At 39.6% G+C, this 15,865-nt stretch overlaps 1 protein-coding gene across 6 annotated transcripts in view; it reads left to right on the forward strand.

The window, feature by feature from the left end:
* MYL3 (myosin light chain 3) overlaps nucleotides 1-15,865 on the forward strand; it is a 95,770-nt gene that overhangs the window by 12,058 nt on the left and 67,847 nt on the right. For all 6 annotated transcript variants that reach the window (XR_010090792.1, XR_010090793.1, XR_010090794.1 and 3 more), the window contains exon 2: nucleotides 14,892-14,919. Coding sequence is in view for 1 of the 6 variants with exons in the window: in XM_063452827.1 (XP_063308897.1) it covers nucleotides 14,892-14,919 (28 nt within the window). In the remaining 5 variants the exon portion in view is untranslated. The remainder of the gene's footprint in view (nucleotides 1-14,891; nucleotides 14,920-15,865) is intronic.

Genomic DNA, 15,865 nt, shown 5'->3' on the forward strand with positions numbered 1-15,865 from the left:
GTAAATGTGTGCGTCTGTTCATGAGAGTGTGTGTGTGTCTTAAGCACTTACCTTTCTCCAGCGCCGGACTCCCTTAACGCTGGGGATCTCTCCGTCCCCATCCGCCTCTCAGCTCCGAATGCACATGCGTGGCAAGAGCCACGCGCGCATTCAAACCGCCCATAGGAAAACATTACTCAATGCTTTCCTATGGACGTTCAGCGTCTTCTCACTGTGATTTTCACAGTGAGAATCGCAGAAAATCCTCTAGCGGCTGTCAATGAGACAGCCACTAGAGGCTGGATTAACCCTCAGTGAAACATAGCAGTTTCTCTGAAACTGCTATGTTTTCAGCTGCAGGGTTAAAACTAGAGAGACCTGGCACCCAGACCACTTAATTGAGCTGATGTGATCTGGGTGTCTGTAGTGGTCCTTTAAGTGTATGTGTTTATGCATGCACTGGCATACATACCGCGGTCGCACGGGTCGCAGCCCTGCGACCAGGTGCCCGCCGCCATGTGTTGCGGCCCCAGCCTGCGCAGAGTAAGCACTCGCGCGGGGGGAGGGGGGGGCCCCGGATCAGTTTTCACACCGGGGCCCCATGGGTTGTGTGTACGCCACTGCCTGGAGTGCTGGAGGTTTCCTTCCACTGACCTACTTCAACCAGCTGAAAAAAATGCCACGTGATATATAGAAGCTAGTAGTACAGTACAACATATAACCACTGGTGGCACAGTACAACATATAACCACTGGTGGCACAGTACAACTTATAGCCACTGGTGGCATAGTACATTATATAGACACTGGTGGCACAGTATATCATATGACCACTTGTGGCACAGTACATTATATAGACACTGGTGGATAGTACATTATATAGACACTGGTGGCACAGTACATTTTATATACAGTGGGGGCACAGTATATCATATAGACACTGATGGCACAATATGTTATATAGACACTGGTGGCACAGTGTATCATTTAACCACTGGGAGCACAGTACATTATATAGACACTGGGGGCACAGTGCATTATATAAACACTGGTGGCACAGTACATCATATAACCACTGGTGGTACAGTACATTATACAGACACTGATGGCACAGTATAACTTATAGACACGGGTGGCACAGTACATTATATAGACACTGGTGGCACAGTATATTATATAGACACTGGTGGCACAGTACATTATATAGACACTGATGGTACAGTACAACATAAAGACACTGGTGGCACAGTATATTATATAGACACTGGTGGCACAGTACATTATATAGACACTGGTGGTAGAGTACAACATAAAGACATTGGTGGTACAGTACATCATATAGCCACTGGTGGTACGGTACACTGGTGGTACAGTACAACATAAAGACACTGGTGGCACAGTATATTATATAGACACTGGGGGCACAGTGCATTATATAAACACTGGTGGCACAGTACATCATATAACCACTGGTGGTACAGTACATTAAACAGAGACTGATGGCACAGTACAACTTATAGACATGGGTGGCACAGTACATTATATAGACACTGGTGGCACAGTATATTATATAGACACTGGTGGCACAGTACATTATATAGACACTGGTGGCACAGTATATTATATAGACACTGGTGGCACAGTACATTATATAGACACTGGTGGTAGAGTACAACATAAATACATTGGTGGTACAGTACATCATATAGCCACTGGTGGCACAGTATACATTATATAGACACTGGTGGTACAGTACAATCTTGACCCTAACTCCCAATCTTGACCCTAACTCCCCATCCAACTATCGTCCTATCTCGCTACTGCCTTTTGCATCCAAGATCCTTGAAAGAATTGTGTATGCGAGATTGACAGACTTCCTCGAATCAAACTCTCTGCTAGACCCGCTTCAGTCTGGTTTTCACGCTAAGCACTCTGTGGAAACGGCACTGACCAAAGTATCCAATGATCTACTCGCTGCAAAATCTCGTGGTCACTACTCTATCCTAATTCTCCTTGACCTGTCTGTGGCTTTTGACACTGTTGATCATCAACAGCTTCTTCTCATCCTTAGCAATATCGGTCTACAAGATATTGCTCTCTCCTGGTGCTCCTCCTACCTCTCCCAGCGCTCTTTCAGTGTTTCTTTCTCTGGCTCTGCTTCTTCTCCCCAACTCCTCTCTGTTGGTGTCCCTCAAGGTTCAGTCCTTGGTCCCCTACTGTTCTCCATCTATACTGCCTCCCTTGGTAAACTCATTAGCTCCTTTGGCTTCCAATATCATTTCTATGCAGATGACACGCAAATCTACCTGTCCTCTCCTGATCGCTCCCCATCCCTCTTGACTAGTGTCTCTGACTGCCTCTCTGCTGTTTCTAACTGGATGGCTGCCCACTTCCTTAAACTAAACTTGACCAAAACTGAAATTCTGGTCTTTCCTCCCTCAAGTGTTGTTACTCCTGTGTCTGTCTCCCTCCAAGTCAATGGTGCGACCATCAGCTCCACAACGCAGGCTTGTTGCCTAGGTGTTCTCTTTGACTCCGACCTCTCCTTCAAGCCTCATGTTCACTCTATCGCCAAATCCTGTCATTTCCATCTCAAAAACATTGCGCGCATCCGCCCCTACTTAACGCCAGATGCGACTAAGGTGTTGGTCCATACCACTGTACTTTCTCACCTTGACTACTGTAATCCGCTTCTCAGTGGTCTTACGTGCTCCCAACTTGCGCCGTTACAGTCCATAATGAATGCGGCGGCGAGGCTCATCTTCCTGTCCGCCCGCACCTCCCATGCCTCACCCTTCTGTCAGTCCCTACATTGGCTTCCTATAAAATATAGAGCTCAATTTAAAATTCTGGTTCCTGCTTTTCAATGTCTACATAATGCTGCTCCCACCTATCTATCCTCCCTTATACACAAGTATGTCCCGTCTAGGCCCTTACGATCTGCTGAAGACTTACGTCTATCTTCTGTTCGTACTCCCACCTCTGATGCTCGCCTTCAAGACTTCTCGAGGGCTGCACCATTCCTGTAGAACTCGCTTCCCTCCTCTGTTAGATACTCATCCAGTCTCCACTCCTTCAAAAAAATCATTAAAAACCCACTTCTTCATAAAAGCGTATCAATTAAACTCTTAATAGCTCCCAACTGATTCCTCTTCTGCAACTGTCACTAGTCTAATACTATCCTTACCTTTTGTGTCATTGTACCCCACTCCCTCTAGCATGTAAGCTCATTGAGCAGGGCCCTCAACCCCTCTGTTCCTGTGTGTCCAACTTGTCTGGTTACAACTACATGTCTGTTCGTCCACCCATTGTAAAGCGCTGCGGAATTTGACCGCGCTCTATAAATAATATAATAATATTAATAATAATACTACATAAAGACACTGGTGGCACAGTATATTATATAGACACTGATGGCACAGTATATTATATAGACACTGGTGGCACAGTACATTATATAGACACTGGTGGTACAGTACATCATATAGCCACTGGTGGTACGGTACATTATATAGACACTGGTGGTAGAGTACAACATAAAGACCTTGGTGGTACAGTATATTATATAGACACTGGTGGCACAGACCATTATATAGCCACTGGTGGTACGGTACGTTATATAGACACTGGTGGTAGAGTACAACATAAAGACATTGGTGGTACAGTATATTATATAGACACTGGTGACACCGTACATTATATAGACACTGGTGGTACGGTATATTATATAGACACTTAGTGGGATGGTAAACCAAGAAATTAAAAATAAGAAAAGGGCATTTAAAGCATTCAAATCTGACAAATCAGAGGCATTCTATATAAGACCTTAGTAAATTAATAATGAATGCAAAGAGGTGTTTTAATTGGCTAAACTAGAAAATGAGAAAGTGAGGGCAAAATCAATAACCCCAAAAATGTTGAAGTACATAAATACTAAAACAAAACAGAACTTTAAGTGTAGGTACACTGAAAACAGAGATGAGCGTGTTAGTTAATGAAGACCAGGAAAAGGCAGAAATTTAAATTAACATTGTTTCCTCAGTATTTATTAAGGAAGAACTTATGTCAAGAGGTATGCAAATGATCTTTCAGGATTGGAGATAACCAAATGTGGTTCCTATAATCAATAAAGGCTTCAAAATCTTTGCTTTGAAATTATAGACCTACGAGCTTACATAGAAACATAGAATGTGACGGCAGATAGGAGTCATTCGGCCCATCTAGTCTGCCCAATTTTCTAAATACTGTCATTAGTCTCTGGCCTTATCTGATAGTTAGGATAACCTTATGCCTATCCCACGCATGCTTAAACTCCTTTACTGTGTTAACCTCTACCACTTCAGCTGGAAGGCTATTCCACACATCCACTACCCTCTCAGTAAAGTAATACTTCCTGATATTATTTTTAAATCTTTGTCCCTCTAATTTAAGACTATGTCCTCTTGTTGTGGTAGTTTTTCTTCTTTTAAATATTCTCCTCCTTTACTGTGTTGATTCCCTTAATGTATTTAAATGTTTCTATCATATCCCCCGTCTTGTCTTTCCTCCAAGCTATACATGCTAAGATCCTTTAACCTTTCCTGATAAGTTTTATCCTGCAATCCATGAACCAGTTAAGTAGCCCTTCTCTGAACTCTCTCTAAAGTATCTATATCCTTCTGGAGATACGGTCTCCAGTACTGCGTATAATACTCCAAGTGAGGTCTCACCAGTCTTCTGTACAATGGCATGAGCACTTCCCTCTATTTACTGCTAATACCTCTCCCTATACAACCAAGCATTCTGCTAGCATTTCCTGCTGCTCTATTACATTGGCTGCCTACCTTTAAGCTATCAGAAATAATCACCCCTAAATCCCTTTCCTCAGATTTTGAGGTTAAGACTCTATCAAATATTCTGTACTCTATCCTTGGGTTTTTACGTCCAAGATGCATTATCTTGCACTTATCCACATTAAATGTCAGTTGCCACAACTCTGACCATTTCTTTAGTTTACCTAAATCATTAGCCATTTGGCTTATCCCTCTTGGAGCATCAACCCTGTTACATATCTTAGTATTATCCGCAAAAAGACACACCTTACCATCAAGACCTTCTGCAATATCACTAATAAAAATATTAAAGAGAATGGGTCCAAGTACAGATCCCTGAGGTACCCCACTGGTAACAAGACCTTTCTTCGAATATACTCCATTGACTACAACCATCCGTTGCCTGTCATTCAGCCATTGCATAACCCATTCAACAATCTTGGAATTGTTGCAGTTTATTGCTAAGTAGAGATGTCCCGAACAGTTCGCCAGGAACTGTTCGCCGACGAACATAGCTTGTTCGCGGTTGCCACGGCGGGCGAACATATGCAATATTCGGTCCGCCCCCTATGTTCGCTGGCGAATAGTTCCCGGCGAACTGTTCGGGACATCTCTATTGCTAAGCCTTCTATGTGCAACAGTGTCAAAAGCCTTACTGAAATCTAGGTAAGCTTAACTTCTGTGGCTGCAAAAGTATTCAAAAGGTTATTAAGGGATAGGTTTTAGGAATTCATTGGAGAGAACATTATTATAAGCAAAAAGCAGTATGGTTTTATGAAATTATAGGACTTAAATATAGGACTTTAAGGGACACTATTGGCACCCAGATCACTTCAGCTTATTGAAGTGGTCTGGATGCACTGCCCCAGGTCCTTTAACCCTGCAACGCTAATGGGTTAACTCCACCTCTAGTGGCTGTCTACCAGACACAAGTTTATTTTCCTGGCACTATAGTTTCCCTTTAAATCACCTCGCCTGGCTTTAACTGACACTGCCTGCATGAAAAAAAAAAGTTTTATTTGAAATCAGATAATAACTTATTTTTTGTGACGGTACTTACCTTATCTGGGGGCCAGCCGGAGTCCGGAGCAGATTCCACACGAGCCGCAAAGAGCGGTCACACGGCCCGCCTGGCACTAGGAGCATGGCTCGCGTCACGACGCGGGCCTATTAATTGTAAGTTAATAATATTTAAACTTCCCTAGCCCTATCCACTTTGCCCTTTAGTGTGTTCCTTGATCTCTTGTGTTTATTCTGGTATTGACCCTGCTTTGTATCTGACTCTGAATTTATCTTTAACCCTTTCTTGTCTTGTTTGCCTGTCTGATTTATCACCGTGTACCTGACTCTGGCTGGTTCTTGAAGAACTGTCCACAAATTTGTAATGGGAACACCTCTCTTCCCAGGTTTACTCTGTATGCAAGCATGTCAGGTCATCAAACCTATGGAGTTACAGTGGCAAGGACACAGTACTGCAATCCCAACCCCTCCCCCCCCCCCCCCCCCCCCGTGACCCCTCCACCTCTCCTATTTAAAACTGTTCTTCTATGACGTTAAAAAAGCACAATTATTAGAAACATAATAGAGTAACAAAGACTTTTATACTGGTATTCTTGTCAAGTCACATTTATTTAAGGAATATAAAAATGATTACAAATTGTAAGACTGGAAAAAATGACAAATATTTTGCAGAGAATAATAAGCAGGGCATGGTGTTTCCAATTAGACGGTGAGACGTTTTTCCCTTTTTATGAGTAATTTGAGATTGTTTTACAATGAATAATTTAGAAGGATGTGGGATCATGTTTATGTGTGCTCTTGAACATAAAATGTCTGCTCCAGACTGACTCATAAAGAGAAAATATGTTATTACACCACAACGCAGGGTATGTTCGAGGTGAACAAGCTTTATTATATTTATGTATTGTGCTATTTGGGTCAGGATGGGGAAGTACCTGCTCCTCTAAATAAACTGAGATTTATAGTGAGGATAAATCAATTCCAAGCTCAGGATATCTGTGGTGAAACAGAAAAATACACCTGTTAGCGTTATACAAATAAATTATACATACACTGTATACCTACTGCACTTACTGTACCTCCCTCTACTGTAATGTAACCTGCAAAGTGCTGAGTACACCTGTTAGCGCTATATAAATAAAATATACATACACTGTATACCTACTACACTTACTGTACCTACCTCTACTGTAATGTAACCTGTAAAGTGCTGAGTACACCTGTTAGTGCTATATAAATAAAATATACATACACTGTATACCTACTGCACTTACTGTACCTCCCTCTACTGTAATGTAACCTGTAAAGAGCTGAGTACACCTGTTAGCGCTATATAAATATAATATACATGCACTGTATACCTACTGCACTTACTGTACCTCCCTCTACTGTAATGTAACCTGTAAAGAGCTGAGTACACCTGTTAGCGCTATATAAATATAATATACATGCACTGTATACCTACTGCACTTACTGTACCTCCCTCTACTGTAATGTAACCTGTAAAGTGCTGAGTTCACCTGTTAGTACTATATAAATAAAATATACATACACTGTCTACCTTCTGCACTTACTGTACCTCCCTCTACTGTAATGTAACCTGTAAAGTGCTGAGTACACCTGTTAGCACCATATAAATATAATATACACACACTGTATACCTACTGCACTTACTGTACCTCCCTCTACTGTAATTTAACCTGTAAAGTGCTGAGTTCACCTGTTAGCGCTATATAAATAAAATATACATACACTGTATACCTACTGCACTTACTGTACCTCCCTCTACTGTAATGTAACCTGTAAAGTGCTGAGTACACCTGTTAGTGCTATATAAATACAATATACATACACTGTATACCCACTGCACTTACTGTACCATCCTCTACTGTAATGTAACCTGTAAAGTGCTGAGTACACCTGTTAGCGCTATATAAATAAAATATACATACACTCCTCTACCTACAGCACTTACGGTACCTCCCTCTACTGTAATGTAACCTGTAAAGAGCTGAGTACACCTGTTAGAGCTATATACATATAATATACATACACTGTATACCTACTGCACTTACTGTACCTCCCTCTACTGTAATGTAACCTGTAAAGAGCTGAGTACACCTGTTAGCGCTATATACATATAATATACATACACTGTATACCTACTGCACTTACTGTACCTCCCTCTACTGTAATGTAACCTGTAAAGTGCTGAGTACACCTGTTAGCGCTATATAAATATAATATACATACACTGTATACCTACTGCACTTACTGTACCTCCCTCTACTGTAATGTAACCTGTAAAGTGCTGAGTACACCTGTTAGCGCTATATAAATAAAATGTACACACACTGTATACCTACTGCACTTACTGTACCTTCCTCTACTGTAATGTAACCTATAAAGTGCTGCGTACACCTGTTAGCGCTATATAAATATAATATACATACACTGTATACCTACTGCACTTACTGTACCTCCCTCTACTGTAATGTAACCTACAAAGTGCTGAGTACACCTGTTAGTGCTATATAAATAAAATATACATACACTGTATACCAACTGCACTTACTGTACCTCCCTCTACTGTAATGAAACCTGCAAAGAGCTGAGTACACATGTTAGCGCTATATACATATAATATACATACACTGTATACATACTGCACTTACTGTACGTTCCTCTACTGTAATGTAACCTGTAAAGTGCTGAGTACACCTGTTAGCGCTATATAAATAAAATATACATACACTGTATACCAACTGCACTTACTGTACCTCCCTCTACTGTAATGTAACCTGCAAAGTGCTGAGTACACCTGTTAGCGCTATATAAATATACATACACTGTTTACCTACTGCACTTACTGTACCTCCCTCTACTGTAATGTAACCTGTAAAGTGCTGAGTACACCTGTTAGCACCATATAAATATAATATACACACACTGTATACCTACTGCACTCACTGTACCTCCCTCTACTGTAATTTAACCTGTAAAGTGCTGAGTTCACCTGTTAGCGCTATATAAATAAAATATACATACACTGTATACCTACTGCACTTACTGTACCTCCCTCTACTGTAATGTAACCTGTAAAGTGCTGAGTACACCTGTTAGTGCTATATAAATACAATATACATACACTGTATACCCACTGCACTTACTGTACCATCCTCTACTGTAATGTAACCTGTAAAGTGCTGAGTACACCTGTTAGCGCTATATAAATAAAATATACATACACTCCTCTACCTACAGCACTTACTGTACCACCCTCTACTGTAATGTAACCTGTAAAGAGCTGAGTACACCTGTTAGCGCTATATACATATAATATACATACACTGTATACCTACTGCACTTACTGTACCTCCCTCTACTGTAATGTAACCTGTAAAGAGCTGAGTACACCTGTTAGCGCTATATACATATAATATACATACACTGTATACCTACTGCACTTACTGTACCTCCCTCTACTGTAATGTAACCTGTAAAGTGCTGAGTACACCTGTTAGCGCTATATAAATATAATATACATACACTGTATACCTACTGCACTTACTGTACCTCCCTCTACTGTAATGTAACCTGTAAAGTGCTGAGTACACCTGTTAGCGCTATATAAATAAAATGTACACACACTGTATACCTACTGCACTTACTGTACCTTCCTCTACTGTAATGTAACCTATAAAGTGCTGCGTACACCTGTTAGCGCTATATAAATATAATATACATACACTGTATACCTACTGCACTTACTGTACCTCCCTCTACTGTAATGTAACCTGTAAAGTGCTGAATACACCTGTTAGTGCTATATAAATAAAATATACATACACTGTATACCAACTGCACTTACTGTACCTCCCTCTACTGTAATGTAACCTGCAAAGAGCTGAGTACACATGTTAGCGCTATATACATATAATATACATACACTGTATACCTACTGCACTTACTGTACGTTCCTCTACTGTAATGTAACCTGTAAAGTGCTGAGTACACCTGTTAGCGCTATATAAATAAAATATACATACACTGTATACCAACTGCACTTACTGTACCTCCCTCTACTGTAATGTAACCTGCAAAGTGCTGAGTACACCTGTTAGCGCTATATAAATATACATACACTGTTTACCTACTGCACTTACTGTACCTCCCTCTACTGTAATGTAACCTGCAAAGTGCTGAGTACACCTGTTAGCGCTATATAAATATACATACACTGTTTACCTACTGCACTTACTGTACCTCACTCTACTGTAATGTAACCTGTAAAGTGCTGAGTACACCTTTTAGCGCTATATACATATAATATACATACACTGTATACCTACTGCACTTACTGTACCTCCCTCTACTGTAATGTAACCTGTAAAGTGCTGAGTACACCTGTTAGCGCTATATAAATATAATATACATACACTGTATACCTACTGCACTTACTGTACCTCCCTCTACTGTAATGAAACCTGTAATGTGCTGAGTACACCTGTTAGCGCTATATAAATAAAATATACACACACTGTATACCTACTGCACTTACTGTACCTTCCTCTACTGTAATGTAACCTGTAAAGTGCTGAGTACACCTGTTAGTGCCATATAAATAAAATATACATACACTGTATACCAACTGCACTTACTGTACCTCCCTCTACTGTAATATAACCTGCAAAGTGCTGAGTACACCTGTTAGCGCTATATACATATAATATACATACACTGTATACCTACTGCACTTACTGTACCTTCCTCTACTGTAATGTAACCTGTAAAGTGCTGAGTACACCTGTTAGTGCTATATAAATAAAATATACATACACTGTATACCAACTGCACTTACTGTACCTCCCTCTACTGTAATATAACCTGCAAAGTGCTGAGTACACCTGTTAGCGCTATATACATATAATATACATACACTGTATACCTACTGCACTTACTGTACCTTCCTCTACTGTAATGTAACCTGTAAAGTGCTGAGTACACCTGTTAGCGCTATATACATATAATATACATACACTGCATACCTACTGCACTTACTGTACCTCCCTCTACTGTAATGTAACCTGTAAAGTGCTGAGTGCACCTGTTAGCACTATATAAATAAAATATACATACATTGTATACCTACTGCACTTACTGTACCTCCCTCTACTGTAATATAACCTGTAAAGTGCTGAGTACACCTGTTAGTGATATATAAATAAAATATACACCCACTGTATACCTACTGCAATTACTGTACCCCCTTCTACTGTAAAGTAACCTGTAAAGTGCTATATAAATATAATATACACACACTGTATACCTACTGCACTTACTGTACCCCCTTCTACTGTAATGTAACCTGTAAAGTGCTGAGTACACATGTTAGTGCTATATTAATAAAATATACATACACTGTATACCAACTGCACTTACTGTACCTCCCTCTACTGTAATGTAACCTGTAAAGTGCTGAGTACACCTGTTAGCGCTATATAAATAAAATATACATACACTGTATACCTACTGCACTTAATCTACCTCCCTCTACTGTAATGTAACCTGTAAAGTGCTGAGTACACCTGTTAGCACTATATAAATATCATATATATATACACTGTATACCTACTGCACTTACTGTACCTCCCTCTACTGTAATGTAACCTGTAAAGTGCTGAGTACACATGTTAGCGCTATATAAATAAAATATACATACACTGTATACCTACTGCACTTACTGTACCTCCCTCTTCTGTAATGTAACCTGTAAAGTGCTGAGTACACCTGTTAGCGCTACATAAATATAACATACATACACTGTATACCTACTGCACTTACTGTACCTCCCTCTACTGTAATGTAACCTGTAAAGTGCTGAGTACACCTGTTAGCGCTATATAAATATAATATACATACACTGTATACCTACTGCACTTACTGTACCTCCCTCTACTGTAATGTAACCTGTAAAGTGCTGAGTACACCTGTTAGCGCTATATAAATAAAATATACACACACTGTATACCTACTGCACTTACTGTACCTTCCTCTACTGTAATGTAACCTGTAAAGTGCTGAGTACACCTGTTAGTGCTATATAAATAAAATATACATACACTGTATAACAACTGCACTTACTGTACCTCCCTCTACTGTAATATAACCTGCAAAGAGCTGAGTACACCTGTTAGCGCTATATACATATAATATACATACACTGTATACCTACTGCACTTACTGTACCTCCCTCTAGTGTAATGTAACCTGTAAAGTGCTGAGTACACCTGTTAGCGCTATATAAATATAATATACATACACTGTATACCTACTGCACTTACTGTACCTCCCTCTACTGTAATGTAACCTGTAAAGAGCTGAGTACACCTGTTAGCGCTATATACATATAATATACATACACTGTATACCTACTGCACTTACTGTACCTCCCTCTACTGTAATGTAACCTGTAAAGTGCTGAGTACACCTGTTAGCGCTATATAAATATAATATACATACACTGTATACCTACTGCACTTACTGTACCTCCCTCTACTGTAATGTAACCTGTAAAGTGCTGAGTACACCTGTTAGCGCTATATAAATAAAATGTACACACACTGTATACCTACTGCACTTACTGTACCTTCCTCTACTGTAATGTAACCTATAAAGTGCTGCGTACACCTGTTAGCGCTATATAAATATAATATACATACACTGTATACCTACAGCACTTACTGTACCTCCCTCTACTGTAATGTAACCTGTAAAGTGCTGAGTACACCTGTTAGTGCTATATAAATAAAATATACATACACTGTATACCAACTGCACTTACTGTACCTCCCTCTACTGTAATGTAACCTGCAAAGAGCTGAGTACACATGTTAGCGCTATATACATATAATATACATACACTATATACCTACTGCACTTACTGTACCTTCCTCTACTGTAATGTAACCTGTAAAGTGCTGAGTACACCTGTTAGCGCTATATAAATAAAATATACATACACTGTATACCAACTGCACTTACTGTACCTCCCTCTACTGTAATGTAACCTGCAAAGTGCTGAGTACACCTGTTAGCGCTATATAAATATACATACACTGTTTACCTACTGCACTTACTGTACCTCCCTCTACTGTAATGTAACCTGCAAAGTGCTGAGTACACCTGTTAGCGCTATATAAATATACATACACTGTTTACCTACTGCACTTACTGTACCTCCCTCTACTGTAATGTAACCTGTAAAGTGCTGAGTACACCTGTTAGCACTATATAAATATAATATACATACACTGTATACCTACTGCACTTACTGTACCTCCCTCTAGTGTAATGTAACCTGTAAAGTGCTGAGTACACCTGTTAGCGCTATATAAATATAATATACATACACTGTATACCTACTGCACTTACTGTACCTCCCTCTACTGTAATGTAACCTGTAAAGTGCTGAGTGCACCTGTTAGCGCTATATAAATAAAATATACATACATTGTATACCTACTGCACTTACTGTACCTCCCTCTACTGTAATATAACCTGTAAAGTGCTGAGTACACCTGTTAGTGATATATAAATAAAATATACACACACTGTATACCTACTGCACTTACTGTTCCCCCTTCTACTGGTGCTGAGTACACCTGTTAGCGCTATATAAATAAAATATACATACACTGTATACCAACTGCACTTACTGTACCTACTACAGGTACTCTACTGTAATGTAACCTGTAAAGTGCTGAGTACACCTGTTAGCACTATATAAATATCATATATATACACTGTATACCTACTGCACTTACTGTACCTCCCTCTACTGTAATGTAACCTGTAAAGTGCTGAGTACACATGTTAGCGCTATATAAATAAAATATACATACACTGTATACCTACTGCACTTACTGTACCTCCCTCTTCTGTAATGTAACCTTTAAAGTGCTGAGTACACCTGTTAGCGCTACATAAATATAACATACATACACTGTATACCTACTGCACTTACTGTACCTCCCTCTACTGTAATGTAACCTGTAAAGTGCTGAGTACACCTGTTAGCGCTATATAAATAAAATATACATACACTGTATACCTACTGCACTTACTGTACCTCCCTCTACTGTAATGTAACCTGCAAAGTGCTGAGTACACATGTTACCGCTATATAAATAAAATATACATACACTGTATACCTACTGCACTTACTGTACCTCCCTCTTCTGTAATGTAACCTGTAAAGTGCTGAGTACACCTGTTAGCGCTACATAAATATAACACACATACACTGTATACCTACTGCACTTACTGTACCTCCCTCTACTGTAATGTAACCTGTAAAGTGCTGAGTACACCTGTTAGCGCTATATAAATATAATATACATACACTGTATACCTACTGCACTTACTGTACCTCCCTCTACTGTAATGTAACCTGTAAAGTGCTGAGTACACCTGTTAGCGCTATATAAATATAATATACATACACTGTATACCTACTGCACTTACTGTACCTCCCTCTACTGTAATGTAACCTGTAAAGTGCTGAGTACACCTGTTAGCGCTATATAAATAAAATATACATACACTGTATACCTACTGCACTTACTGTACCTCCCTCTACTGTAATGTAACCTGTAAAGTGCTGAGTACACCTGTTAGCGCTATATAAATAAAATATACATACACTGTATATCTACTGCACTTACTGTACCTCCCTCTACTGTAATGTAACCTGTAACGTGCTGAGTACACCTGTTAGTGCTATATAAATAAAATATACATACACCGTATACCTACTGCACTTACTGTACCTCCCTCTACTGTAATGTAACCTGTAAAGTGCTGAGTACACCTGTTAGCGCTATATAAATATCATATATATACACTGTATACCTACTGCACTTACTGTACCTCCCTCTACTGTAATGTAACATGTAAAGTGCTGAGTAAACTAGTTGCACATTTTTCTCACAGATTTGAACACTTAGAACCTCAATATTCAAAGAGAAATACCCACTTTATTGTCCATTTAATTTGGCATTTCTTCTGTTTCTCTCCTCAGATTGAATTCTCAGCAGATCAAATTGAAGGTAAGATCATACTTTTTTTCTGTGTTGTCATTATCACTTGTAGTGTGATCTAAACCACTGATATACAAATACAGACACTGTTGGTTTATGCACACACTGTCCATACCGGATACCAAACATGGGGGCATTGGTGACTCTCTTATCTCCATCATAGTTTGCATCGTAATGATCACTCCTTGACTCTTCTACTATTGTCTGGGATCTACTGGTTTCATAAGCACTGGTCCCCTGAGTACATTCTGAGGCCTGTGGGTGTTATAAACTCTAATTGTCTGGGTACAGGCTGTAGTCTATAGGATTAATAAACCCCAATTGTCTGGGTACAGGCTGTAGTCTATAGAATTAATAAACCCTAATTGTCTGGGTACAGGCTGTAGTCTATAGGTTTAATAAACCCTAATTGTATGGGTACAGGCTGTAGTCTATAGGATTAATACACCCTAATTGTCTGGGTACAGGCTGTAGTCTATAGGATTAATAAACCCTAATTGTCTGGGTACAGGCTGTAGTCTATAGGTTTAATAAACCCTAATTGTATGGGTACAGGCTGTAGTCTATAGGATTAATAAACCCTAATTGTCTTTGTACAGGCTGTAGTCTATAGGATTAATAAACCCTAATTGTCTGGGTACAGGCTGTAGTCTATAGGATTAATAAACTCTAATTGTCTGGGTACAGGCTGTAGTCTATAGGATTTATACACCCTAATTGTCTGGGTACGTGCTGTAGTCTATAGGATTAATAAACTCTGATTGTCTGGGTACAGGCTGTAGTCTATAAGATTAATACACCCTAATTGTCTGGGTACAGGCTGTAGTCTATAAGATTAATACACCCTAATTGTCTGGGTACAGGCTGTAGTCTATAGATTTAATAAACCCTAATTGTCTGGGTACAGGCTGTAGTCTATAGGTTTAATAAACCCTAATTGTCTGGGTACAGGCTG

This window comes from Pelobates fuscus, chromosome 4 (genome assembly GCF_036172605.1).
Source record: "Pelobates fuscus isolate aPelFus1 chromosome 4, aPelFus1.pri, whole genome shotgun sequence".
NCBI classification, from domain to species: Eukaryota; Metazoa; Chordata; class Amphibia; order Anura; family Pelobatidae; genus Pelobates; species Pelobates fuscus.